The sequence below is a fragment of the Saccostrea cucullata genome, unplaced genomic scaffold (assembly GCF_032062105.1).
Source record: "Saccostrea cucullata isolate Sc308-1 unplaced genomic scaffold, CSIRO_AGI_Scuc_v1 ctg783, whole genome shotgun sequence".
NCBI classification, from domain to species: Eukaryota; Metazoa; Mollusca; class Bivalvia; order Ostreida; family Ostreidae; genus Saccostrea; species Saccostrea cuccullata.
In genome coordinates this window covers 15,415-43,221 of record NW_026932035.1, presented here as the reverse complement: position 1 = coordinate 43,221, position 27,807 = coordinate 15,415, and the positions used below count along the sequence as shown (strand labels likewise).

The 27,807-nt window shown below is 33.8% G+C and overlaps 1 protein-coding gene, 1 long non-coding RNA gene and 1 other non-coding gene across 3 annotated transcripts; 1 reads left to right on the top strand and 2 right to left on the bottom strand.

The window, feature by feature from the left end:
* Window positions 1-601: 601 nt before the first annotated feature.
* Trnae-cuc (transfer RNA glutamic acid (anticodon CUC)) lies at window positions 602-673 on the top strand. Its single transcript has one exon. It is a non-coding gene; the product is annotated as a tRNA-Glu (tRNA).
* A 621-nt stretch (window positions 674-1,294) lies between these two features.
* LOC134234316 (uncharacterized) lies at window positions 1,295-4,909 on the bottom strand. The gene is made up of 4 exons (XR_009985160.1): window positions 4,759-4,909; window positions 3,963-4,036; window positions 2,606-2,772; window positions 1,295-1,358 (listed from the first exon to the last, which is right to left on the bottom strand). It is a non-coding gene; the product is annotated as an uncharacterized LOC134234316 (long non-coding RNA).
* Window positions 4,910-12,730: 7,821 nt separating this feature from the next.
* Window positions 12,731-21,736, bottom strand: LOC134234297 (glycolipid transfer protein-like). The gene is made up of 6 exons (XM_062716341.1): window positions 21,540-21,736; window positions 15,035-15,090; window positions 14,804-14,925; window positions 14,393-14,543; window positions 14,034-14,111; window positions 12,731-13,513 (listed from the first exon to the last, which is right to left on the bottom strand). Exons 1-6 carry the CDS (start codon window positions 21,649-21,651, stop codon window positions 13,409-13,411), a joined length of 624 nt encoding a protein of 207 aa, XP_062572325.1. The 5' UTR covers window positions 21,652-21,736; the 3' UTR covers window positions 12,731-13,408.
* Between the last annotated feature and the right edge of the window lie 6,071 nt (window positions 21,737-27,807).

The window sequence follows — 27,807 nt, the reverse complement described above, 5'->3', positions numbered from 1 at the left end:
CTTTCCAAACCAATAAGGTGAAAAGCCATGATTTAGTCATTATTGTAAAACAAAACAAGAAAAGCAATTTTCTGAGAGTAAAAAAAAATCATTACAAAATCTGAGATTGTTATTATATATTATAAGTCTTTCTTATAATTAATTTGACGGGAAAAATATTTAACGTTAAATACAGTTGCTGTTTTTATCTACGTTACTACTTATATGTACTTCTCATGGGCACTTGGTTCCAGGAAAGTGTGTTATGTGATTCCAACAATTTTGACTTGCATTTGAGAGACTTAAACCCTAGCCATAAGCTGCCAAACGGGGGCTAAATCACGTTTAGATAATTTAACGACCACAGAAATAAGGAAAGAGAATGAGGTGGTCAAATAGTAAATGGATTTAAAATATATAAATTTTCAGAAACCAAAGCAGCAGTATTTTAGTCCCAGGTACAGAAAGTATAGACCTCCATTCTCTTATCAAGAAAATTGGATGACATACTGATGGATATGAACGTTGATTATGCATGAGTCAGCATGACTATGGCATATGTTGTTCTTATTAATTAGGGATTAGTTATATGCAAAGCTACTTATGGATAGGGGTTGACAGTTCCCAGGTAGTCTAGTGGTCAGGATTCCGCGATCTCACCGCGGCGGCCGGGGTTCGATTCCCCGTCTGGGAAAAATTTTTACTGAACATTGTAGCTTATGCAAAAAGTTCATTTCAAAAACCTAGCAACGGCGACGAAAAAAAGGTTAAGTCTATTCTACAGCTTACAGCAAAACTCAAGATAAAATTGTTTTAATTTCTACATTCCTCAGCATTTAACTTACAGACATCTTTTATTACGATGTTTGTATTAGAAATTATTCAGACAAATCGAATTAACGATAAACAAAATACATGTATATAACAGATTATGATAAAAATAAAATGTCGTTTGTTGAAGTTGTGGCTAATATTTCTCTTCATACTTTTAATGACTCTTCTGTACATAAGAATACAAAAGTCTTGTTCAGAAATTAGGTTGGAAATCTTTACACCAATTTGTATAGTTATTTTTTTATGAGCTGAAAAACATAAAAATCTAGCTTTCCAAACCAATAAGGAGAAAAGCCATGATTAAGTCATTATTGTAAAACAAAACAAGAAAAGCAATTTTCTGAGAAAAAAGTTAGAGATGGTCAGCAGGCGCCTCAAATGAAAGACACCCATCCTGCAGTCAGTTGTTTTTGCCGCGTCAGTTTGATACGAAGTGAAACTAGAAAAAAGGCTTGTCATAATATATAAATAAACAGTCTAGTGAGTTTTCTTTTTTTATTCAAAAACCATGCCACCAGTTTAACATTACTGAAGGATGTTTCATTCTGAAAAATAAAAGAAATGATTTTTTTTTAATTGATTACAATAACAAAGCTTTGTAATTATAAATAGTCATGAAGTGGATTATAATTTCTTCAGGTCAGTATTTTGTGCTTAAGGGACTCCGACCCTCAGCTAGGAAGGACAACTCCTTAATTTACAATTTTAAAATTCAAAAAGTCTTTAAATGAAGCTTGAAAATTAAATCTTTTCATGCAGCAATTTTCATTATATGCCTCTCAATGTGCTTGATCAAGGTTCTTTGAACTTCTCAGAAAGGCCTAATTAAAAGTAGAAATTTTTATCCCGAAAAAGCATTTTTAGATACCAATGTTTATTAACATGATATGAAATTAGAAGTGATTTATGGAGCTTTGCAAAGAACCTTGGCACATTGAGAGGCATATAATGAAAATTATTGCATGAAAATATTTAATTTTCAAGCTTCATTTAAAGACTTTTTGAATTAAATTATAAATTAAAGAGTTGTCCTTCCTGGCAGAGGGTCGGAGTCCCTTAAGGACCATCTATAACTAGTATGCTGCATTTTTACAAAATTTATAGCATTTTTATAGTGATGACAGTATACGATAGCATGTCTATCAAAGTACTGCAGTGTACTGTAGTTTCAAGGATTGATTGCGTCAACTGAATGACATCATTGATTCCTTTTCCAAATATGCGACAAGTTAGGAGGTTTAGCAGGAAGCCTATACATGTATATACATTTACTTTTGTGAAGTTTGCAATTATTTACTTAATATCCGAGTTTGCAAAAAAAAAATCTAAATCTAGATCATATACATGTACCTTCAAACGTTTTGTATATCATCCATTGATTTACTGATGTTTGTAATTAACTGTGTAGCTTAATTGTGGAAATTCCCTCTGATCTCAATGTTATCATTCATCTACATAGAACTTGTTGTGTTTGAGGTAGGACTGTAAACCTTATCATGGAATATAATGAGATAACAAACAGTATTCAACCTCAAAAGTCCACTAAACTATAAATCTGGAGCAGAGCAAACATAGACCTCTAAAAACATCAGAGGTGGGATCGGGTGCCATGGAGGAATGAGCATCCCCATCCGACCGGTCATAACCCCAGGGTGCTCCCTAGCATTTTGGGAAATAACAGAAAAATTTATTGACAATATTCTGTGTGTATGTAATGGCCTAACAATTAGTATGAAAAACAGTAGTCAGCATTTGTAGATAATACAGATATACACTGATCATTAAAAATTACCAACTATACGAGAGGACTTGTAAATCCCCGATAAATCCTTCTTGCCAAGTATGAACTTTCTAGAAAACAACCTGTCCATATTCCAAGCCAATGCAAGTCTCTCTTTTGGAGTTGCCATTCCAAATCTACTGGGTTATATGCTTTTTGTCGGGGGTGAAGAAATCCATCTGTAAATTCAATAAAGGAGTGTTCAAAAACTCATTTCATTTCTTTATAATGTCAGAATTATACATTGTTTCTTTCATTGTTCCGACCCCCTGTGTGTTTGCAGTGAAACTGGTTTGAAGTGAAATTCAAGGGTTCAATATTTATACATCTGTGAATATCTGTTTAAAATATTTTTAATCTCAGTCAAATATCTTTGATTGTATGCAATTTATGATTTTTTCTTAAAGAAAATCATTATGACATAGACTCTATTTCAAATGTAGTACTATCAACACTAATTAAACAAGAGGTGTTTGTAATACTATCAACACTAATTAAACAAGAGGTGTTTGTAAAATACTTATGCCCCCTCCCCCAAATTGGATTTTTTCCAAGTCCAAGGGGCATAAATCTGTCAAAAATGGTGCGATCGTACACAAAACAAAACTTGACCTAGATTTCGTCGGATAATTCTGTATACTAAATTTCATTACAGTAAGTATGTGCAACCTCTACAAAGAAAACTAGAGGTACTGTGAGCAATGAGCTCAATAAATGATACCCCGCCTCCCATATGTTTAAAATGGCAGTGTCCGTGTTTTGCTATGGGAAATCCAAAATATGTGTCGGATCAAAAAGTAAAATAGGAGGTGCACAATGGCAATATGTAATAAAGATTCTCTGAAAGTTTCATTAAATTTCATTCAGTGGTATGAGATGAGTTGCGGCTAAGAGATGGGTACCCCAAAGCGTAACAGACAGACGGACGGACGAACGGACGTACCGATTTCTATATACCCTCCCGCTTTTCAAGCGGGGGGTATAATGAACGGAAACTGCTAATAATTGGAATTTTTCTAAGTCTAAGGGGCATAACTCTGTCAAAAATGGCGAGATCGTACCCAAAACAGAATTGGATCTAGATATTTATCTGATAAATCTGTATACAAAGTTTCATTTGAGGAAGTGCAACGGTTGTGAAGAAAATGAACGGAAACTAATTGGACCGACAGACCGACTGACAGAAAAACCGACCGACCGACAGACAGCAGCAAAGCAATAAGCCCTCCCTTCTTCGATGGGGGGGGGGGGGGCATAATTAGATATTTACACCCTCACGATATCAAGGTTTTGTGGAGTTCTGAAATCACAAAACCTTGATATAATGTGGATGGATATAGAAAGCCAATTTGACATTCCGTTGACTTACCTGGTCTTCTAACTTTTGAGGCGATATTTCTTGGTGTTAGTTTATTAAGCTGGTTTTTCAGAAGACCAACTAGTCTGCAATGTAACAATTTATTTACTAAATAAAATGTTCAAACACCAATAATTTTGTTCTGCAGTGAGGCAGCCTCATTCCACAAATCTATATACTTAGTTAGTTTATTTAACGCCAAGGAGTAGAAAAGAAATTTTTCAAAGAATAATGCATTTTCACTATATAATCTATATAGTCCCACCCTGGCACTAGAGCCCCTGACCCAGGACCCAGGGGCCATGAATTTCACAATACTGGTAGAGGACTCAATGCTGATTACTATCATGCTAACAGTTTGACTGCTTGGTGTCCAGGAGTAAAGAAGATTTTTAAAGATTGCATTAATTTTAGTGGTTTTGGCCCCACCCCTCAGGCCCCCCCGGGGGGAGGGGGGGGGGCAGGGACCATGAAATTCACAATTTTTGTTCCCCTTCACACATAGATGCTTTTTGCCAAAGTTGGTTGAAACTGGTTGAGCAATTGCAGAGAAGAAGCTGAAAATGTTTAAATGTTAACGCACGAAGCACACTGCATAACGACGGACGAAAACGGATAACAATAGGTTACCTGAGTTTACACAGGTGACCTAATAACTGAGGAAATTCGAGTTGACTGAAGGACATAATGGTTTGCTTCGCATTACTGAGTTAAACGTGGTCTTTAAAAAAAGTCAAAATATGGAATTGAAATTGTTATATTTTACGCAATAAATTTGTCATGGAAGTAAAGAAAAATAGTAAAATACCTTGTCTCCGAATTCATTTTTTCCGACAGGGGGACTAGCCCTGGGATAATCAGTATAATTGACATGGAAAGCGACTTTTTGCAGCTTTTGGCTGAATGTATCACAAGGGCAGATGAACACGTAGACAGGAAATTGCGCAAAAACAGTCTATGGCACGCCAAATTCACAAAAATGAGCTCAACATAGTTTCACAGTCGACAAACTAGGTTTATTGGTTTACAACGTTAATCTATATTTTACAACTGTAAACCATAGTTAACGCGATAATCTATGTTTCAGAAGCGTAAACTATACTTAACACTGAAAACAATCATTTTCGATTGCAAAACATAGATTATCTGATAAATATAGTTTCACAATTTGTGAAACTATGATTAACAACTCTTAACAATAGTTCACGATTGTAAATTATAGTTTACAGACGTGAATCTATGATTATCAACAAAATCTATTGATAACGTTTTATTAACGGACAGATATGGCACGCCAAATTCACAAAAATGAGCAAAACATAGTAAACTATAGTTAACAACGTTAATCTATATTTCAAATCTGTAAACTATAGTTACCGAGATAATCTATGTTTTAGAACCATAAACTATAGATACTTAACACCGAAAACAATCATTTGCGATTGCAAAACATAGATTATCTGATAAATACAGTTTCACGATTGTAAACTATGGATTACAACTCTTAACTTTAGTTAACGGTCGTAAATTATAGTTTACAGACGTGAATCTATGTTTATCAACAAAATCTATTGTTAACGTTTCATTAGACAGATAAGCTTAGATTAGCATTCGTAAACTATAGTTAACAACCGTTAAATATAGTTTTGCAGATGAAAACTATACTTAACGAATTGTAAACTATAGTTCACGGTTTGTGAACTATAGTTTACAGTCGATAAACCTAGTTTATCAATTGTGAAACTATGTTTACCACGCCAAATTCACAAAAATGAGCTAATCATAGTTTCACAGTCGATAAACTTGGTTAATCGGACTGTTAACTACAGTTAACAACGTTAATCTATATTTTACATTTGTAAACCATAGTTATCGCGATAATCTATGTTTCAGAACCGTAAACTATACATAACACCGAAAACAATCATATGCGATCGCAAAACATAGATTATCTGATAAATATAGTTTCACGATTTGTAAAGTATGGTTTACAACTCTTAACTATAGTTAACGATTGTTAATTATAGTTTACAGACGTGAATCTATGTTTATCAACAAAATCTATTGTTAACGTTTTATTACAGACAGATAAACTTAGATTAGCATTCGTAAACTATAGTTAACAACCGTTAAATATAGTTTTACAGATGAAAACTATACTCAACGAATCGTTAACTATAGTTTTCGGTTTGTAAACTATAGTTTACAGTCGATAAACCTAGTTTATCAATTGTGAAACTAGGTTTAGCTTATTTTTGTGAATTTGGCGTGCCATAGACAGATATGGCACGCCAAATTCACAAAAATGAGCAAATCATAGTTTCACAGTCGATAAACCGGGTTTATCGGTTGTAAACTATAGTATACGGACTGTAAACTATAGTTTACAACGTTAATCTATATTTTACATATGTAAACTATAGTTAACGCGATAATCTATGTTTCAGAAGCGTAAACTATACTTAACACTGAAAACAATCATTTGCGATTGCAAGATATACTGATTATCTATGATCTGATAAATACAGTTTCACAATTTGTGAAACTATGATTAACAACTCTTAACTATAGTTCACGATTGTTATAGTTTACAGACGTGTATCTATGAATATCAACAAAATCTATTGATAATGTTTTATTAACAGACAGATAAACTTAGATTAGCAATCGTAAACTATAGTTAACAACCGTTAACTATAGTTAACGAATTGTTTCGCTTTTCGGGTCCACTCAATCAAAATATTTCTACCCAAAACTCTCAATCGGCACCCCTCTAGATTCGCGCACGGAGACGGGTCGAGGGAATAGAACCCAAAAGGCACGTAAATTGTAGTATTTGAGGGTTTTTCCCGAACATGATGTTTTAATGTAATTCAGTTCCAAAGCCGTTATAAATATGGATTATAAAATTGTCTTGAGAAAAGTGAAAAAGTAAGAACGATACCCCCACGTACCCCTCGGTTTTTTAATAAAAATGTCAATTATTTTAATGGGTGTCACTTCATGCTTCATAAACTTCTTCGAAATGTTTGGCTCTATATATAGTTAGAATTATCTGATTATTGTGTACAAACTCACTGAGGGGTACAAAAAGGAGCCCCCCTTCCTAATAGTTCCCTAAAAATTCCCACCCTTAACTTTTTCTGGATTTTTTTGACGATAAAAACTTCAGACTCTGTGCTCGGGGCCATGGAGCAGTGAGGAATCTTTTTCGTGCCAGCAACTAGTGTGACACGGGACCTCGGTCTCATCCGAAGGACCAGTCTCCGCGTTCCACGGTGGGACTCGAACCCGCGACGTATGGATCAACTCCTTCCTTCGCTACTCTAGAGCATATACGCTCTAACCACTGCACCATGCGGGTGACCAACTGTTTTGAAGAAAAAGATAGAAAATCTACATGAACACACGATCACTTCAAATAATTTTAATATAAATTTTCCGTTCATACAGTGTACCATCGTCGCAAACCATGGCCAACATGTACAATACTTTCCCATTCTGGAGAGAGCTATAAATGCGGACTCCGGACCGTGGCTTGAGACGATGACATGTACATGAATGTGTATTTTACAAACTATACATGAATGAGTCTGTCAATACATTATCAAGTTCCATGATATTTTTCCAAATGAGGGGAGGGGGTTAATGTCCACTAAAAAAGTCATCCAAATGCAAAATACATATTTTTCGTGTCTGTGTGTGTGTGTGTGTGGCTGTGTGTGTGTGTTTGTGTGTGTGTGTGTGTGTGTGTGTGTGTGTGTGGGCAGGATTGTTGGGAGTTTTCACTGGAGTATACCCCTGATAATATATTATTATTTACAAACAATCTTACGAACAGACATGAAATTATTTTTTGTATCTAAATATTTGATCAGGCTTTCTTTATATTTTTATAGTAGGACGAATTGGGGAAAAGATCAAATTAACAATCAATCAAAGAACGAATTAACTTGGCACCCTTATGGCGCCCCCTTTCGTCTTAAGCGTTCGCATAATGCAACCTTGCATAAATTATAAATCACGGAAGTACAATTTACATTTCACAAGTTGACAAATCGCAAGTCTATACAAATCACATGAGAGCATCGGCAAAACTTGCATAATTTACATTTAACACTTGTCAAATTACGTTGCATAGTTACAATATTAACAAATTGTGATAATACAATTGGCAAATTTTGAAATTATATACAGTGTATCTATGATGGTTTACAGTTTGCAAATTCAGGTTAATTACATGTGTACATTTTAGGAATTACAGAGTTGGAATTTTGAACCCGTTGACTTTCCACATCGTCGCAAGCCACGGGTTTTGTGTCCAGACAGAAAACCCGTGGCTTGCGACGATGGGCTTTCCATAGTAATTAGGTTGGAAATCTTTACACCAATTTGTAGCTACAGAGCTGTAGCAAAAAAATATTTGGACAGACCGAAGAGCTACAGTGCCACCCATTGTAACAAGAGGCCCGTGGGCCACATCACTCACCGCTTTGTAATACCTATCTTGACCTTGGCAATCCTAATTGGTCATGATTCAAACAATTTAGAATCTACACTACCCCAGGATGCTTCCACATAAGTTTCAGCTTTTTCAGTCCACTTGACTTAAGAGGAAGGTTTTTATAAAGTTTTTTCCCATATACTTCAATGCAAAACTTGGATTCCCTATTGTCCCCCCGCTCTACCCCCGGGCATCATGATTTGAACAATTTAGAATCTACACTACACCAGGCTTCCACATAAGTTTCAGCTTTTCTGGCCCAGTGGTTATTGAGAAGATTTTTAAGGTTTTTCCTATATATTTCTATGTAAAATTTTGATTTCATTTTGTGCCTCCCAACCCCCGGAGTTCATGATTTGAACAATTTAAATCTAGAGTATCCTAGGATACTTCTATATAAGTTTCAGCTTTTCTGGCCCAGTGGTTCTTGAGAAGAAGATTTTTAAGTTAAATTTTTCCTATATATTTCTATGTAAAACTTGGATTCCCTATTGTGGCCCCGCCCTACCCACGGGGGTCATGATTTGAACTATTTAGAATCTACACTACCTCAGGATGCTTCAATATAAGTTTCAGCTTTTCTGGCCCAGTCGTTCTTGAGAAGATTTGGATAGAATGCACTTTACCGGTACGGCCGCCATTTTGATTCTAGATCCGCGCGTGAGAGTGCGCGGCGTAAAAACTTAGCAACGTATCAACTATGATGGGCGACGCCATTTTGTTGTGTAAGAAACTCTCGAAGCGAGAAAAAAAGATATCTAAATGGGTTTTCGCTTTTTTAAGCGGGGGTGTGGGGGCGGCAGCCCCCAATACGTAAAAATAAATAAAACAAACTTACCTTAGTCGTTAGATAAATCTGCGTTAAGACTCGGGGCCACATCTACGTGTCACTATACATGTAGAACCATTGTGTCTTTTTTTTTGATGAGTTGTAAATACGTTTTTATGGGTGATGATGGAGATAAACGTCAATTTTAAATTATAGCCACTATCCTAGTGCATTCTTGTTTTAGTAGAGATTTCCTATATAACTGCATTCCATGTGGTCTCAATGATTGTAAAGTATCCAGTGTTTTGCAAATTGAAATAGATAAATTTTAGTTCGTAAATCCAGGATTTACTGCAGCTCTGTTTCCAGAAATCTAAGATGTGACTCTTACGTTTCATTTTTCTTATACTGCCGATTGCTGTTTCTCGAAACAAGACCGTCCTCACTGCATGTTTACAAGTTTTGCCCCTCCACTTATTCAACATTTCCATAAACTAAGGATCACATTTATCGCTAAAATTTCCAAAAATTCTAGTATGTTGCAGTCAGTCAATTAAAAATATCCATTCATAGAAAACACAACACAAATCATCTTAAATAAGGTGCATGATGAATCACTGTTTACAATCAAATAGAGTGGAAGTCAAACTTTCTATTTCACGTCACCTACCCTGACCAATCACAGCACTGAAATAAGTCACGTGCTTAACAACGTCACGACTTTGGAATGTGGCCGACAAAATGAAAGCCAAAGGTTTGTTTTGAAAGTGCTTTTAGTTTTAATTAATAACTTCGTTAATTAAACGAAGTTTATTAACATGAAAAATGACGAGGAATTCAAAAAATAGGTTATTTTTGCATTTTATTGCCTTTTTAGCGAAATCGTCACGCTGACGCGTGACTCTCTTATAGAGAAGGAACACGTGCTATTTCCATGTTATTTGGACGTACCGGTAAAGTGCAGTTGTCCCTTTATTTTATCTATTTAAATTCCCCCTTCACCCAAGGATGCCTTGTTTTAAGTTTGGTTAAAACTGGCCTGGTGGTTCTTGAGAAGAAGTCCAAAATGTGAAAAGTTTACAGACGGAAAGACAGACGGACTACAGACAAAATGTGATCAGAAAAGCTCACTTGAGCTTTCAGCTCCTGTGAACTAAAAACTGTATATTTACTGCGTACAAAAAGTTGCGCTTAGTTCTGGATTAATTCTTCCAAATTCTTAGCCAAATTAATCTCCAAAAAGATAGATTAAAAAAATTCCTTACTCCTCTATTAAGTACTCTCGTATTTGACATCTGCACGCAGTACGATGGACCGAATTATCTTGCAAACCAAAATGGCAGTATAAAAAATACACTAAACTTTTGATGATCTCAATTTCAGGGCCAAGTGGGCTTTTAAAAACAATTATAAGGAATGTTTTGTTCTGGAAACAATGAAAAAATATGTTAGGAATACACTGTTAGTAATATTTTGAGATGACAGTTTAAAGACACAGAAAAATTGTTTTTTTTTTTCAATAGGTGGCACTGCAGCTCTCCGGTCTATCAATATGTTTTTTCAGAGAACTACAGTTCTGCAGTTAAGGTCAGACGACACGTTCCTCGAAAATATATAATTTTTCCTAAGAATTTCTCATTGAAGTCTAGGTACTTAAACAAGTTTCCTCATAAAAAATTAGGATACCTTACCAGGCATTTGGACAAGATACCACTGGGTCATATTTCTTATATAATTCTTATATAACGCTTATTGGTAATCTTCTGAAAGGCCTATACATAACAATTTTTAGTGTACTTATTTTTAAAAACATTTTGAAAACGATATAGAAATGAGAAGACAATGACAAATTTAAATGCTGTTGATATAATACCAAGAAATACAAAACATAAATTTGAGGAACGTGTCATCTGACCTTAACCAATTTGTACAGTTATTTTTTTATGAGCTGAAAAACATACAAATCTAGCTTTCCAAACCCCCCCCCCCCCCATAAAAAGCCATGATATAGTCATTATAGTAAAAACCAGAAGTCTCTGTCAAGACTGTAGCTCTACTGGCTTGTACTTATAACAAAGGATGAGAAAAATAGCCATTGCCATCAGACCAAAACTGTTGAAGGGGTAGAGTTTTAAAGGAATTTCACAGACATTTCTATTTTTAGTAACAATGGCAACACTGTTCATCGAAATCAAAAACTGATGCATTATTTCATGTATCTCAGTGTAGTCTACTTGTGTGCCAAGTTATATTGAAATCAGACCAAAACTATAGAAGGAGTAGCATTTTAAAAGATTTCACAGAAATTCTATTTTTAGTAACCATGGCAACACTGTTCATCGAAATCAAAAACCAATGCACTATTTCATGTATCTTAGAGTAATCCACTTGTGTGCCAAGTTATATTGAAATCAGAACAAAACTCTAGAAGGAGTAGCGTTTTAAAGGAATTCACAGACATTTCTATTTTTAGTAACCATGGCAACACCGTTCATCGAAATCAAAATCCGATGCACTATTTTATGTATCTAAGTGTAGTCTACTTGTGTGCCAAGTTATATTGAAATCAGACCAAAACTGTAGAAGGAGTAGCGTTTAAAGGAATTTCACAGAAAATTCTATTTTTAGTAACCATGGCAACTCACCGAAATCAAAATCCGATGCACTATTTTATGTATCTTAGTGTAGTCTACTTGTGTGCCAAGTTATAATGAAACCAGACCAAAACTGTAGAAGGAGTAGCGTTTTAAAGGAATTTCACAGAAAATTCTATTTTTAGTAACCATGGCAACACCGTTCATCGAAATCAAAATCCGATGCATTATTTTATGTATCTTAGTGTAGTCTACTTGTGTGCCAAGTTATAATGAAATCAGACCAAAACTGTAGAAGGAGTAGTGTTTTAAAGGAATTTCACAGAAAATTTTATTTTTAGTAACCATGGCAACACCGTTCATCGAAATCAAAATCCGATGCATTATTTTATGTATCTTAGTGTAGTCTACTTGTGTGCCAAGTTATATTGAAATCAGACCAAAACTGTAGAAGGAGTAGCGTTTTAAAGGAATTTCACAGAAAATTCTATTTTTAGTAACCATGGCAACACCGTTCATCGAAATCAAAATCCGATGCACTACTTTATGTATCTTAGTGTAGTCTACTTGTGTGCCAAGTTATATTGAAATCAGACCAAAACTGTAGAAGGAGTAGCGTTTTAAAGGAATTTCACAGAAAATTCTATTTTTAGTAACCATGGCAACACCGTTCATCGAAATCAAAATCCGATGCACTATTTTATGTATCTTAGTGTAGTCTACTTGTGTGCCAAGTTATATTAAAATCAGACCAAAACTGTAGGAGGAGTAGCGTTTTGAAAAATTGTTTACAGACAGACGGACAGACAGACAGACGGACACCTTACTATCGCATAAGCTCTTCTGGTCTCTGACCAGTAGAGCTAAAAACAAAAACAAGAAAAGCAATTTTCTGAGAGAAAATATTTTATTACAAAATCTGAGATTTTATTGTATTGCAATCTCATTCACTCAAAAAAAAGTTTATTGCAGCAAGGACATAAAATGGAATTGGGATTCAAGAACTCTTCCAACTAAAAATACCCTATAAATAGTTTAGTTATATGGATATTCCAATTTCCAGCCATAGAAAATCATTATATAACTTACATTACTACTAGAGGATAGACAATGGAGATTTTAATTTCATATTTAACTGATATAAATTTACCCCAACATGTATCTTTATTTTCTCATATAAAGTTTTATGTATACATATCTAATTTGAAAGTAATGAACTTAATCATTTGCATAAATTTACAGTAACTAGTGGAATGTGCATAAAAATTTTTTTTTTTTGAAAATGGTCCATAAATGTAAAAATGTTGAACAGATAATGTCAATAAAAAATATACATTCAATGTCAGCAACAATAAACCTAAAGAACAACAAATCCATGATTTTTATTTCATAAATATGTCTACTGCAATTTGATATGTTCTTTATTATTACTAAAAAGACAGATCATTTCTTGTAAGCTTTTAGCTTAGAGATTTTAATGCATAGTGATATATGTTAAATAGAGAATCATAAAAAAATATATATACATATCACACAACTCTAAAGAAACATGCCCTCTTCTGAGCTAGTCAGATGGGATAAGGGACTTTGTTTACACTTTGTCATCTGTATCTAGTCCTTTGTCTTTATAGAGCTGCCCCATGACATCTAGTAAGGGTGACATTGTCTCTAAATACACATCCATATCATTTATTACCTACAGAAAAAAAACAACTACAATAAAATGGAACTTCACATGTCAAACACTTGTAGCAAATTTACATTTAATCCACTTTTGGTTCGGTTGAAATACATCTGCTATATCCTATAGTATAATTTCTACTGAAAAGATTTACAAGTATGCCTTAAAACTTTGTAACCAATATTATTTACACAAAAATATGTACAACTTACACATAGGCCGTAAAATTCATAGCATGTTTTGTATATGGAGCAATATTTTAAACATTAATTATATTTAATCAGCAATGTTTCCAGTTGAAGATCTGTAGCACACTAGTCTGAAAAAAAAAATTGGATGGACGACCAGAGTGGTACTTTGCCTTCAATTGAAAAAGTGTTTACCATGGTATTTATTGCACACGAAAAAATGTTATGTACGTTTCTCACAATTTTTTCAGACTTGCAAACTTCAGATCTCCAGCTACAATGTTTCTTGAACGTTAGCTATTAAGTTTGTGACAATGATTAATGGATAATATATTAGACATTCTTACCTGTTCCTCCATTCCTTCTTTTCCTAAGGCCATCTTCAATAAGAAATCCTTCCTGTATGGTGCAAAACTAGAAACTCCCTTCAATATAATGAATTATAAATTAGATTTCAGTTAACAAACAGATGCCTATGCAGTTTAAGGGCATTTTAATTACCAGTACTCTGCACAAATGCATTTAATGTTTTTTATTTCATTTTGCACACTTTACTGCTTAGTTTTATTTAAAAAAAAAAAAAAACAGCTTCACGCTTTTTACATGAGTTCATCATATTCATTCGATTAATTTAATAAAGAAAAAAAAAATGTTTAAATTTTAAGATACACAATATTGTGCAACACAGTACTTTAAAATGTCTTACAGAGAACACTTTTTTGACAATAAATCCATGGTATTTTTTCAGGGTGGCCTCGTAAGCAGCAGTGATGATTTGTTTCATACTCTCCTCTTTACTTCCTCCTTTGTATTCCTTTATTAATAACTGCATGAATGTTCGCAAAAAATTCAAACCTCTGAAAACAAATGTATGCTAGTTTAATATCACAATTTTTTTTTTGTTTCTTCATTATTATTTTTGTGATTAAGAAGAGTTCCAAGACCTCACATCCTCCATAAAAATGTAAAATTTCAAATTTTACGAGGCAAAATTTTTTTTAGCACAAAGTCAAATCAAATTCCAAATAACATGAACTTTTTTCCTTAAACCACAAAAATTAGACCCCATGAAAATGATCTTTAAAAGAAGATGATACAGTATAAAAAAATAACTTACCTTACTAGCCACAGTCCTCCCACTTTAGCTAAATCTGTACTTTTGTTTTCCATTTCATCATCTAACATGGCATTTATAGTGATAAACTTCTCCTTGTCCATCTCATACTTTTTCTGTAGTTTCTGTTCAAATATTTTCATAAAAACAATCTCATTGATTTTTAAAAAAAATTTATTTTCCAACATGTCAGAATCCAACAGAATGCAACAGAAAAAATTTAATTTATTTTACCTCTATGTTTCCATTGATATCACTCTTAACAGGTGAAAATGCTTTTCCAAAGGCAGCTGCAGATAAAAAATATAATATATATAAAATATAAATCACAACAATTAAAGTTCATTTATTTTATATAACAATAAAGTGCCACGCCACAGCATGATACGCCCGTCAAAAAATTACAATTATAATGTATCTTAAACAGTTAAAAGTGTAGGAAAATCATGTCAACCTTGATTTTAAGATTTCAATGATTTTTACACACCTTAAAAAATTTGTTTATCCATCTCATGTGGTGTAGGCATTAATTATAACAAATATTGCATCATTCATAGATTTCTATACCTTGCCAAATGCCTATCATGTTAAACAATATCAAATTAATCTTCACAACTTAATCTATACCTAATTAATTTTGGAAATAAAAGGCTGGCCATCAAATATAAACTGACCAACAGTTCTTCTGTCTAATTCCCGAAGGAGACAATTAAGAGCATATGCTCTGAAGTAATGAAAGAGACATGCAGCTAGCCTTCCTACATTGAACACATTAATTAATCTTTAACTGGATGCTTGTCTACTCATTACTCCCAAAAGATTATTGGATCTGCACTATCTACCATTAAACATTTTTAAAATGTATAAAACATCAATGATTTTTTTTTTTTAGATTTAATGTCAGACAGTTAATTGTTAATATGCAATTCACATGGACATGCAGATTCAACCCCTACCCCCATAAAATTAATTTTTAAGTTCACAATATTATGTAATAGTTTAATATGCAATATCAAATTAGTTTTAATTACTTCTCATCAAATTCATTTTAAAACTTTGGCTATCCAAGAAGAGCTATTTTTAATCCAAAAGGCTTACCCATTTGGCCCAATACTCAAGGGATATAGATAGCACTGATGCTCTTACAGCTACTCCTCACACTAAACTCATTAATTTCTCTCTCTAATTTGACATGCAATTTTCTGTTATCAAAATTCTTCTTGACCAGTGCTTGATAATTAGACTCATGGGAGTGGTGGAATTTCTCTAACATACATTACATTTGTTATAGATTGCTGTCAAGTATACGAGGGTTGTTCGAAAAGTTCGTGGACGATGTCCATCTTCGTTATATTACTGACTGGAAATTTAAAACAAGCACATTATAATATGTAAAAATGCTTGTTTTGTTGATGTGTGAAAATTTCCTTCCATTCAATTTAACACAAATAAATTTACTTCATTGTAAATTCAACATGTTTTGTACCCGCGGAGCACACAAAACGGCAATGTAACGTCAACACATAGCGTCGAGAATTTAAAATAGATACTATACTTATACACTTCACACAAAATATTCCAATGCCAATTCATAAATTTTTTTTTCTAATACATGACATTAATTTTTTAAGAATTGATCTCATTGTATAATTTCCTTTGTTAAGGTTTTAATTTCTTTTAGTACTTAACTCTGCTTTCACAGGATAAAGGACTCTGAAGCGCCTTTGTCTTTCATTTACGTTTCGAATTTTTAAGTTTTTTTCAGATGTTTACAGTAAAACCGTTTCTACAAAGGTCATCCTCATCCGATACAGAGTCTCTGTCACTAAAATACTGCCTGGACTATTTGTACACACATGCACAACTCGCTTGTGACATATTTTCTTGATTCCTTGAACATTTTAGAGTTTATTCAGGATTTTTCCTGAGAAAAACACAAAATTGCTTCGATATCTGCTGCTCCGTGATGTTCTAAAACGTCATCGTTTTTGTCGTTTTCAATAAGTACCACTTCTCTTCTCAAGTTGATTTCTTTTCAACGAATAAAAATATAAAACCATAGTTTGGTATACGAATCGATGTAACAATTCTTAATTTGAATTTCTAGGCAGTTTTTCGTTTTCCCTCCATTTTACAGTGAATATGACTATAGACATTATTTATTGTTTTGTCTGTAACTGACTAAATTTTGACCTGCTCCGCGATCCGATTTTTGTATTTTTAAAATCTGGATAAGTTTTTAATCAATCGTAATATTTTGTTAAAATTGATACATATCATTTGGATTTATTGCTAAAATATTTCTACTAAATTTGGATAACATGTGACGTCAAATAAAAAAGATATGACAGTTGTCCACGAACTTTTCGAACAACCCTCGTATATGCTAAAAAAATAAGTATTTTCTTAATTTAACATTTTTCTAATAAGGTTAGTGCAATAGTTTTACATTTTTTTGAATGTGTAAATGAATAGAAAAAAAGACATTTCTTTTTAAAAATTCCACTTAAATTAAAGGTCACAGTGACCTTGAAATAGGTCGCGACACACCTTCTACCTAAGATGCATAAACTGGCCAAGTTTGATGATTCTAAGTCTAATAGTTTTCTAGTTATGAACCGGACAGGATTTTTCCATATTTGGCTATAACTTTTTAATTATAGGTCAGAGTGACCTACTTTTTGTGCGCGACACACCTTCTACCCAAGATGTATCAGCTGACAAAGTTTGATAACTCTAGGCCTTATAGTATTCAAGTTATGAGCCGGACACGAGAAAAGCTAACAGACGGACAGACAGACAGACAGACAGACAGCTAGACAGACGGACGGACACGAAGCCTATAACATAATACGTCCCGTCTTAAGACGGGCGTATAAAAATGGGGTTCATACATGTACATTCTAGCATCAGAAAGGAAAACTGAGAAGTCTCGGGTTTTATACTTTTAACCACAAGTTTTGTATCCCATGCATCTTAAGTCTTAAAAGATGTAACAAGGTAATTTTCAAGGAATAAATGAGTGGTTTACAATAAAGAGGCTCGACCAGAGACATTTGAACAATTAATTTGACAAGAAAAATGTTTGTCAAAATAAAGGACTCCGATGTCATTTTTAAAGTACATTGTAGGTTTAGTGTTAAATCTAGACCCTAAAACGGGCATGGTAATCAAGGAATCGAAAGGGCACTTTGTGTCGCGACAGGATCTCACGAGGGCGCTTTTAAAACAAGTGTTAATGCTTTTAAAATTATATTAAACATTTATTAATTTTTACATACCTTAACATGTTTAATTACTTTTAATAAATATCCTTTCATATTGAAATCTTTATTTAAACAAGTAACTTAAAGATAAATTCATATATTTGTATTCCATTCATTTTCCTAAACCAGAAGTCTCTGTCGAGACTGTAGCTCTACTGGTTTGTACTTATCAAAAAACCATTGCACTATTTTATGTATCTTTGTGTAGTCTACTTGTGTGCCAACTTATTTTGAAATCAAACTAAAACTGTAGAAGAAGTATCGTTTTAAAGGAATTTCACAGAAAATTCTATTTTTAGTAACCATGGCAACACCGTTCATCGAAATCATAAACCGATGCACTATTCTATGTATCTTAGTGTAGTCTACTTGTGTGCCAAGTTATATTGAAATCAGACCAAAACTGTAGAAGGAGTAGCGTTTTAAAGGAATTTCACAGAAAATTCTATTTTTAGTAACATGGCAACACCGTTCATCGAAATCAAAAAGCGATGCACTATTCTATGTATCTTAGTGTAGTCTACTTGTGTGCCAAGTTATATTGAAATCAGACCAAAACTGTAGAAGAAGTAGCGTTTTAAAGTATTTCACAGAAAATTCTATTTTTAGTAACCACGGCAACACCGTTCACGGAAATCAAAAACCGATGCACTATTCTATCTATACTAGTGTAGTCTACTTGTGTGCCAAGTTATATTGAAATCAGACCAAAACTGTAGAAGAAGTAGCGTTTTAAAGGAATTTCACAGAAAATTCTGTTTTTAGTAACCATGGCAGCACCTTTCATCGAAATCAAAAACCGATGCACTATTCTATGTATCTTAGTGTAGTCTACTTGTGTGCCAAGTTATATTGAAATCAGACCAAAACTCTAGAAGGAGTAGCGTTTTTAAAAAATTTCACAAAAAATTCTATTTTTAGTAACCATGGCAACACCGTTCATTGAAATTAAAAACCGATGCACTATTCTATCTATACTAGTGTAGTCTACTTGTGTGCCAAGTTATATTGAAATCAGACCAAAACTGTAGAAGAAGTAGCGTTTTAAAGGAATTTCACAGAAAATTCTGTTTTTAGTAACCATGGCAGCACCTTTCATCGAAATCAAAAACCGATGCACTATTCTATGTATCTTAGTGTAGTCTACTTGTGTGCCAAGTTATATTGAAATCAGACTAAAACTGTAGGAGGAGTAGCGTTTTTTTTGAAAAATTGTTTACAGACAGACGGACAGACAGACAGACGGACGGACGCCGGACGCATTACTATCGCATAAGCTCTTCTGGTCTCTGACCATTAGAGCTAAAAATACCAACACAATTAGCACACATGGACTGACATGACAATAATTGAAACAAAAAGGATATAAAAAAGGCTTTACATACAATTTCTTTATCAAAAAAGTAGTGAGGTTACACTTGAGAAAGTAATGGTATTATTCTAGCTGAGACATCTGCGAAAATTATTAAAGTTTGGAGGTATGATTTACCTGCTTGGACTGTGTTATTTGTGTACTAGTACAGTCAATTTAAACATTAAACGATAATACTTTTTTTCAGGGAAGGGGGAGGGGCATTTTGAAAAAAATACATGTAGAGACCATTCTCTTTACTTGGAAAATATTTTACCAACAGGATCAAGTGAAAACTGGCCTTACTCCCAAAAAAATTAATGCAAATATAATTTGTTTTTTAAAAAAAGTCTGGCTTTAATTAGAAACATTGACCCTCAGCTTGTCAAATCCAAAGAAACTAACTTAGTTTGTTGTTTTTGAGCCTTTTTATCACATTACATTCAGTTTTTTGGTACACTGTAAGTATTTTATTCAGATATTAAAAATATCCATTTTTTCTTCAAGTTCAACTATGTGTTTTTTTCTACTTTCGGTTAAAAAAAAAACGATCCTGATTTTAATTAGTTAATAATTTACAAGTTCATTTATCATTATCTTGGGCTAATTCTTGCATAATCAATGCAATCAAATGACAATTTCTCAAGTTAAATCCTCTACCCTGATAGCCTGAGGCATGTTAATTAGCCAGGTGGCTGTGTTCGTGCGTTCAGACACTTCAAACGTGAAGTGATTTCCTGTCGTTGTATAAACAAAGGGATTATCAGCATGCACTGAATAAACAGAACAGCTAAGGAATATTGCCTAAACTGGGCATATTTATTAATTTTTGGTTAGGAAATAAGGGCATGGCGCTGGAAAAAAGGGCATGGCGCCGAGGAAAAGGGGCATGGCGCCGCGCCATGCTAGTTTGCTTTATATTTAACACTAAGGTTAATGATTGATATATATATATTAAAACATGTTTAACAAAATACCAACTTGAAGCAGGGGTGCCTGGAATCAAGTTAAGAACCATGTGGTAAAATAAGTAGAGAGTGCACCCCAAATATGAAACAAGTGCATGTGATCATGGTGATACGGTATTAATAGTCAAATGCATATGACTTTTTGTCTATTTCTTACAAAAATATGCATAAAAATAACTAGATCAAGCTTTCAATTTTTGAATAGCTTTATAAAGTTACATAGCTTAATTTCAAGCTATGTAGCTAAATCAAGAGATTGTACTGGACCTGTATATTTCGCAATGTACGGCACCATATGCTAAATAAACGTGCACATAAAATTTATCCCTGTATACATGATACCCCAACCGATCATTTAAAACCTCCTGCCTATAAAACATAATTTTCTGCATCCGATGCAACATGACATAGCCTAAAGTTTGTCGCGTGATCAGCAGGTCCAGTACAATCAGTACATTTAGCTACGTAGGTAGAATTACCTACGTAGCTTTATTTACCTACCTCAGGTAGCTTTATTTAGTATTTCAATGTAACTTTTCTTTTTATGGAAAAGAGACAAAAAAATCGCAGTGAAATGACTATTGATATTTATACTAAGGAGACTTTAAAAATCATTCCAAAGCAGAGATAGTTTAAACATCGCTGTGTTTGGTCAATTTAGAGCAAAACATGTAATTCCATTGTTTGGTTATCTGTCTGTGCGGTGAGGCATGACTGAGTATGATTACTTCACATTGTGCTGAATAATTACCGACCTATTATCATGTTAACCAGAACTGGACTTCTTTGTCATTTCATTCAAGGAGTAACTGTTCTGTCATACATAGCCCCAAAACTTTCAGAACTTTGATTGCAATTGCGCAGAAAAAGACATTTCTTCAAGAGGGAATTTTTCATAAATTGTTTTCAGATGAGTTCAAAGTTGAAAATGATCACTGCATCAAAATGATAGTTTTTGCACATCCTGAGAAAAATGCTTTTTTTATAGAAATAAATTCATTTGGTAGCTAAATCAAGCTACCTGAGGTAGGTAAATAAAGCTACGTAGGTTATTCTACCTACGTAGCTAAATGTACTGATTGTACTGGACCTGATCAGGCCACCTTACCGTGCACAGGTGCAGTGGACCGGTAAAATCGTTTCAAAATACTTACAGACCATTTCCACCACCCCTCGTGCCGCTTCTAGCAGTGGTAAAGTACTTATTTTACCATCATCACCGGGAACTTCAAAATGCTTTACATTGTCTTTGCTGAAAAATGTCATGGTTTGCGAAATGATTTGCTTGGATATCGGTTTGTGTACATGCGGAAAAGATGATTGGGCAACTAAAATGGAAACCAATAGCCGTTAAAATGGTAGACTATTTGTTTTCCGTATTGGGTTTTCTAGGACAAGTGGAAAAAAAATCTGTGATAAAACTGTGAAAAACAAGATGCTTTTGTTTTTAAAACACCGATGCCCTGTTACAACACACTTTGAAAAATTACGCACTTTGAAAAAAATTTTCAAAGTGCGATAAATTAATTTTTTTTCAAAGTGCGTTAACATCGACCATATTAACGCACTTAGAAAAAAATGTAAAGATTGATCAATATTCATACAAATAATCGGTATGATAAATAACAGATCCTGGTTGGATAATTTTTTTATGATAGAGTCACTTAAGGACCTGAGATATTGACGTTTTAAATATTTGAGGTTTTGATACAATAAAAGGGAAAAGGGTCTTGAAAAAAGTGACCATTGTTAAGGATCATTAATTCTTTTTTTTAATTCTAGTCTTTGATAAATAAATGTTAAAGTGTAAAGGGGGAACTAACAGTGGACAGCTTTAAGCAACTTAGCATTTATCATAATAAAAAGGAGGGAATTTGATTGTTCAAAACTATGAAAATTCTTTCTCTCTCATACGTTTTACTGTATTTAAACATTTCTAGTTTTCATCTGTTTTAATTAACTCATTTAATATTGAAAGTTTTCAACGTCATACCAGTTAGGTAAATGCATAATTATATATATGTTTTTACTCTGTTTCTTATTATTATTATTTTTCTTCTTCTTCTTCTTCCTGGGTACTTTTTTGTCCGGGAGTGATCTTGTAAACTACACATTCGACTTAGGTAAAACCTTTTTAGGGTCAGTAGGCATGTTATGTAGATTTGCGGAACAAAGGTTATTTTGCGCGCACGTGCTTGCAAGAGCGTGCACGTGCAACGTGTGAAATGACCAATATAATAGATATAGCCGTAACTTTTCTATTTTTGGATGAAATGCTTTGAAACTCATAATGTGATGATATATTAGTAGCATAGACAATATGACATGGTCAAAATAGCAAGATCTCACGCGCATGCACGTGCGCTTCACTCTGATTGGCTGAAACTTTAAAGTTCTCAATATCTTTCTTGATTTTTGACGAAATCCTTTGAAATTTTGAACATAGCCATGCATTAGGATATCCTACAACATGATATATAGCAATTATCATGAAAGCACGTGCATGCACGTGTGCTGCAATCTGATTGGCTTAAACTTTAAATAGCTATAACTCCCTTGATTTTCAACCAAACAGGATGGGATTTGGAACATAGATAGATATAATGGACTTCTACAAGACGGTATGGTCACCATGCACATGCATACACGTGCGTGTACGTGCGCTGCAATCTGATTGGCTGAAACTTTGAACAGCTATAACTCCCTTGGTTTTTAACCAAACGGGGTGGGATTTAGAACATAGATAGATGAAATGGACTTCTAGAAGAAGGTATGGTCACCATGCTCATGTATGCACGTGCGTGCACGTGAAATGAGTAAATTCAAAAATACACTTGAATGAGCGTATTTTTTAAAAATATTTTTGGGTTTAATACATTAATATTTAGTGTATTAAAATATATAGATTGTGTTGACAAGATGATATGGTCATTACGCACATGCATTCACATGCGCACGCGTGCAATGCTTAAGTTTTAATGAATTTGGTACACTTCTGGGTAAACGTTGTTAAAATCTCAAATGCATGGAGTTTGTCTTATTTAATGAAGCTTACAGGGAATATGGCACCAAAAGGGAGTTGGGGAGCGTTTGGGGAACATCTGTAACGGTCCCCGTTACAATTAGCACTAGTTATATATATGTTTTGAGTATAGCATAGACATTGAGACCGGGCGAAGGGCCAGGGGAGGGGGGGCTAAGCCCCCCACTTATTTTGGAAAGATATATAGGGTGAATTCACCATGAATCGGATACCCTTGTACTTCAACAAGTTCTAGCGATATCGCTATCGACGGAAAATTATCAAAGTGGAGTTTAACATTTAGTTTGTGATTAAAATATCAATTTGGGACACAATTATATGCCCTTTATTGAGAAAATATCCTCAAAAATCGAGTTTTTAGGAATAACTCAAAATTCACCATGGATCGGACATTGTTTACCATGCATAGGACAGACGGTATTTTGACCGGAAAAATATCATACCTTTATCACAGTGCTTTAAAATACTTGATATGGATATATTTAATTCATCTTTTATCTAAGAAATAACCCTCAACTTTAATTTAATCGACGATATTATTGCACAAATGTAGAACAATTCTAGAGGCCTCACTCCTCCTTAGAAATGCTTTAAAATGCTTATAGTGCCGTAATTCGCGCCTTTTTCTCGTGGTTTATAATACATGTACTCTGATTTGTATAAATAAATTGAGTAAAATTCTAGACGTCATATATCGATAACTTGTATTTTGACTGAAAATATAGAGTTTTTATTTTCTTTTTCCTAAAAAAAAAAACAGCTGGGTTTTGTATGTAAATGGTAGTGCTTACCTTAAATTGCATCGAAAAGTGTCCGATGCATGGTTAATTTGTGTCCGATGTACGGTGAAATTAGCATATTAGTTAAAACCAGCTCTAATAAGAATTAAACAAAGATTGAAGTGAAATTTCTTTATAATTTATGTAAAATTACCAATTCCTGACATAATTTACCACATACCGTGGAAGTCGAATTTAAAAGAACGATAACTCTAAATATTGCAAAATCATAAATTTCGGGTTATTCCCCTTTGATGATGTAAAATATGACGTAACTTCAAGGTCATTTGCGGGGTATTTTTATCACAACATGATAAACACAATCGGTATCATTAAAAACTTTAAATCTTGGTCTTTATGACAGAAACAAATAAATACACAGAACTCTTAAGTTGAAAGAGAGTTTATTGCCTAAAGTTGTCCGAAGCAAGGTATGTGTCCGATGCATGGTGAACTCACCCTACATCGTATAAGCATTGAAAATGCAGCTTACCACTTTTGGGTTTATTGCTCGCCTCCCCAATTTGTTACCGATACCTATGCATTGGAAAAATAAAGATTTGGACTGATGGCAGAACCCGTGCTCTTTTTAAAAACCCGTGCGAGCTAGGTGTCTTAGTTCTATTTGCCTCGAACTTTCGGTTACCACTTTTGGGTTTATTGGGTTAGTTTGCATTGAAAAATAAAGATTTGGAATAAATCAGTTCTTTTTGAGGTTAGGGTTAGGGTTAGTTTGTTGAAAGATAGATAAATAAAATCTTTCCATTACTAAATTAAACTATGATTTTTTTTTCAAAGTGCGTTAAGGGTCTCCATGGTAAGATATATTGATGTTAACTCTTAACGCACTTTGAAATTTTTTTTTCAAAGTGCGTTGAGTTGGTCCAAAATTTAACGCAATTTGAAAAAATTTTTCAAACTGCGTTGATTTTGTCCCCAATTTTAACGCACTTTGAAAAAAAAATTCAAAGTGCGTTGCCACAATGCCCCTGTATGGCATTTAATGGCGAGTGTTGCATGGCGAATCTTTTCTCAAATGCATCGCCTTGTCAAACACACCTGTGAAATATGGAAACCCTAACGTTAGTTCTAACTGCTCAAGAGTTACGTCCTCCAAGGTTAAAGTTTTTAAAAAATTGTGGGTCAAACTCTTAGATCAAGGGCTAAAGCTCAGAAATATTTAGAGCCACTGAAAGGTCTTGTCACAATGAATCACTACACAATGTGAAGCATGAAAGCTCTAGCTCCAAATGTTCAAATGTTATAACCAAGGTTAAAGTGTCACCATGTATAGGGATACACGTGGGGTTTCGGTTAAGTAACATATGGGGTTTCAACTCCGAAGCGGTGATTTTTTGCATTTAGAAAATATATTTGTAAAATTCCGTTGCTAACGAAGTCTTCGGGGCCAAATGACATGCGCACGGGTTGTAAGAATGTATATGTACCTTCCAATTTAGTGCAATAGGCGGGTTGAAAGCGTTACGGATTCTGCAAACACTTCTGGACAGTTCAGTTGGCTGGGAAAAGTTGTGGTGTCGCTGACATTCATTGCTCTATAATTTTCAAAAGCGGACCTTTATAGCTCATTTTAAGAATGATAGATAAAGATTGATATAAAAACAATCCATGGAAACTTTTTTCATCTTTTGCAGTCTCTATTTCTGTAAGAAATATAAACTTTTGTGGCCAAATTCTAATGTGCCTAACGGGGTTTCAAGGTTTGTTAACATAGGGGGTTTCAACTCAAAGGCTTTTTCTAAGTTTTAATCTTCTGGATTCCATGTTCATTCATCACGAAGCAAAAAAGTGAATGGCCATATGGAAGACAAAAGATTTGTTTTTCACCGGTGAGCAAAGATTTTTAAGCAACTCAAATTCTTATTTTTTGATATTATCGGTCCTATAAGCTTGCCAAAAATCCAAAAATAAGAATCCAGTGCTTACATTTAGGCCTTCCATCTCTAGTTTTATCTCTACATAATTGTAAATTTCATTATACATGAACGAGGGGTTATCAAAAAGTTCGTGGACTGAGTCTTACTCTATAAAATTTGTATTATATAGTCTGTGCTTTCAAAATTTTTATAGAACATAAAACAACAAAAAATAAAGAAATGTTGAAAATTTTAGCTTGATGCGTTCATTATTTGCCAAACTATAATAAAATAAAATCGACATTATATGATCACCCGGCGCTGTCGCCGTTTATTTTCATGACGTCCGATAACGTCATTGTTTTTTCAATGTGCGCTTCTTCTACCTCATACACTTTTTTGATGAGATTCCCTGGAGCTGAGTAAGGATTTAAACCCGCCTTGTTTATATGACTTTACAATGTCATGAACAGTGGCCATGGCCTTCAATGAATATAATTTTCCAAATGAATTTTTATATTGGGAGAGATCCGCGCTTGATTGTGCCGGAATATTTTGCTTTTAGGAGTTCAATATCTACAACACACGATCAACGTCATTTTTTGACGTGATTGATTTTTCACACCTTGATTAGCAAATCGGCTTTATCTGTGTATCCCTTTTGTCTCCGAATCTATTTTGACATTAAAAGACAAGTACACTGGATGCATATTATTTCCATCTAGCCAGTTTCAACATATTTTAGGTCTATACCAGTTTTTTCAGGGACAAAACTTTATAGAATGTTAGAAACGGAAACCCCTCCCCCCTTTTGACGTCATTTTCAAGGCCTCATTTGTTTGGATATTCCATGTAAAATTTACGATAAAATTTCATAGAACTTCCAGAATGAAGTGAAAATTTCATATTTCATGGAACAATTGTGTCCCCACACATATCTGAATTAACGGGAATTTCGGATGTCAAATGATCATCTCAAAACACATAGGTCGCAAAAACGTCATTTTCGAGGTTGCGCTGCCTAAACACACATTTGCTTACAAAAATATTACTGATTTATTAAAAAAATAAAATTCATGATTTATGGTTTATTCTTTAAATAGAAAAGATGATGCTAACTAGATATTTTAAAATTCATTGATGTACCTAAAGCAGTTTTAATTTTATGACGCTAGTCCACGAACTTTTTGATAACCCCTCGTACTTGGATTTAGCGCATGTCAGACCTGACGTACTTTTAAAGCTGTCTGTGACATTGAATGATAAGTGCAAGTGGGGGGGGGGGGGTTTACAAATGTTATAGTTTTATGATAAATTATTCCATTGATTTTATATAATATGAGTTAAAACAATACACATTTTAGCATTTCAAGAGTATTGAAAATGCATATAATTCCTACTATATATGCATTATTCTGCTCAGTAATAAGGTTTGGTGTGTTTGATAGAATATTGAATGACATTATATAAAAATTCCAATGGATTTCAAAAAGAAAAGAAATAATTTGAATGTAAAAATATACAAACATGAATACTCGCTTTAATCTTTATCGGATACATATCAAATCTATCTAGGATGTCATTTATGTATAACTGTTCAGTGGGCGAAACATTAAATTTTGTCAAAATAGAATTCAAATAAACGATTGCGTTCAATTTTTCCCGAAAATCCGAAGGCTGTTATAAGTCCCATATTGAATGTAGGATAAAAGTTCTGCGACCG

Coding starts and splice junctions, on each gene's coding strand:
- LOC134234297 (XM_062716341.1), bottom strand. CDS start 21,651: ATGACATTTTTCAGCAAAGACAATGTAAAGCATTTTGAAGTTCCCGGT. Junction 14,544..14,803: donor GGAGGACTGTGGCTAGTAAG/GTAAGTTATTTT, acceptor ATTTGTTTTCAG/AGGTTTGAATTTTTTGCGAA. Junction 13,514..14,033: donor AAGAAGGAATGGAGGAACAG/GTAAGAATGTCT, acceptor TTTTTTCTGTAG/GTAATAAATGATATGGATGT.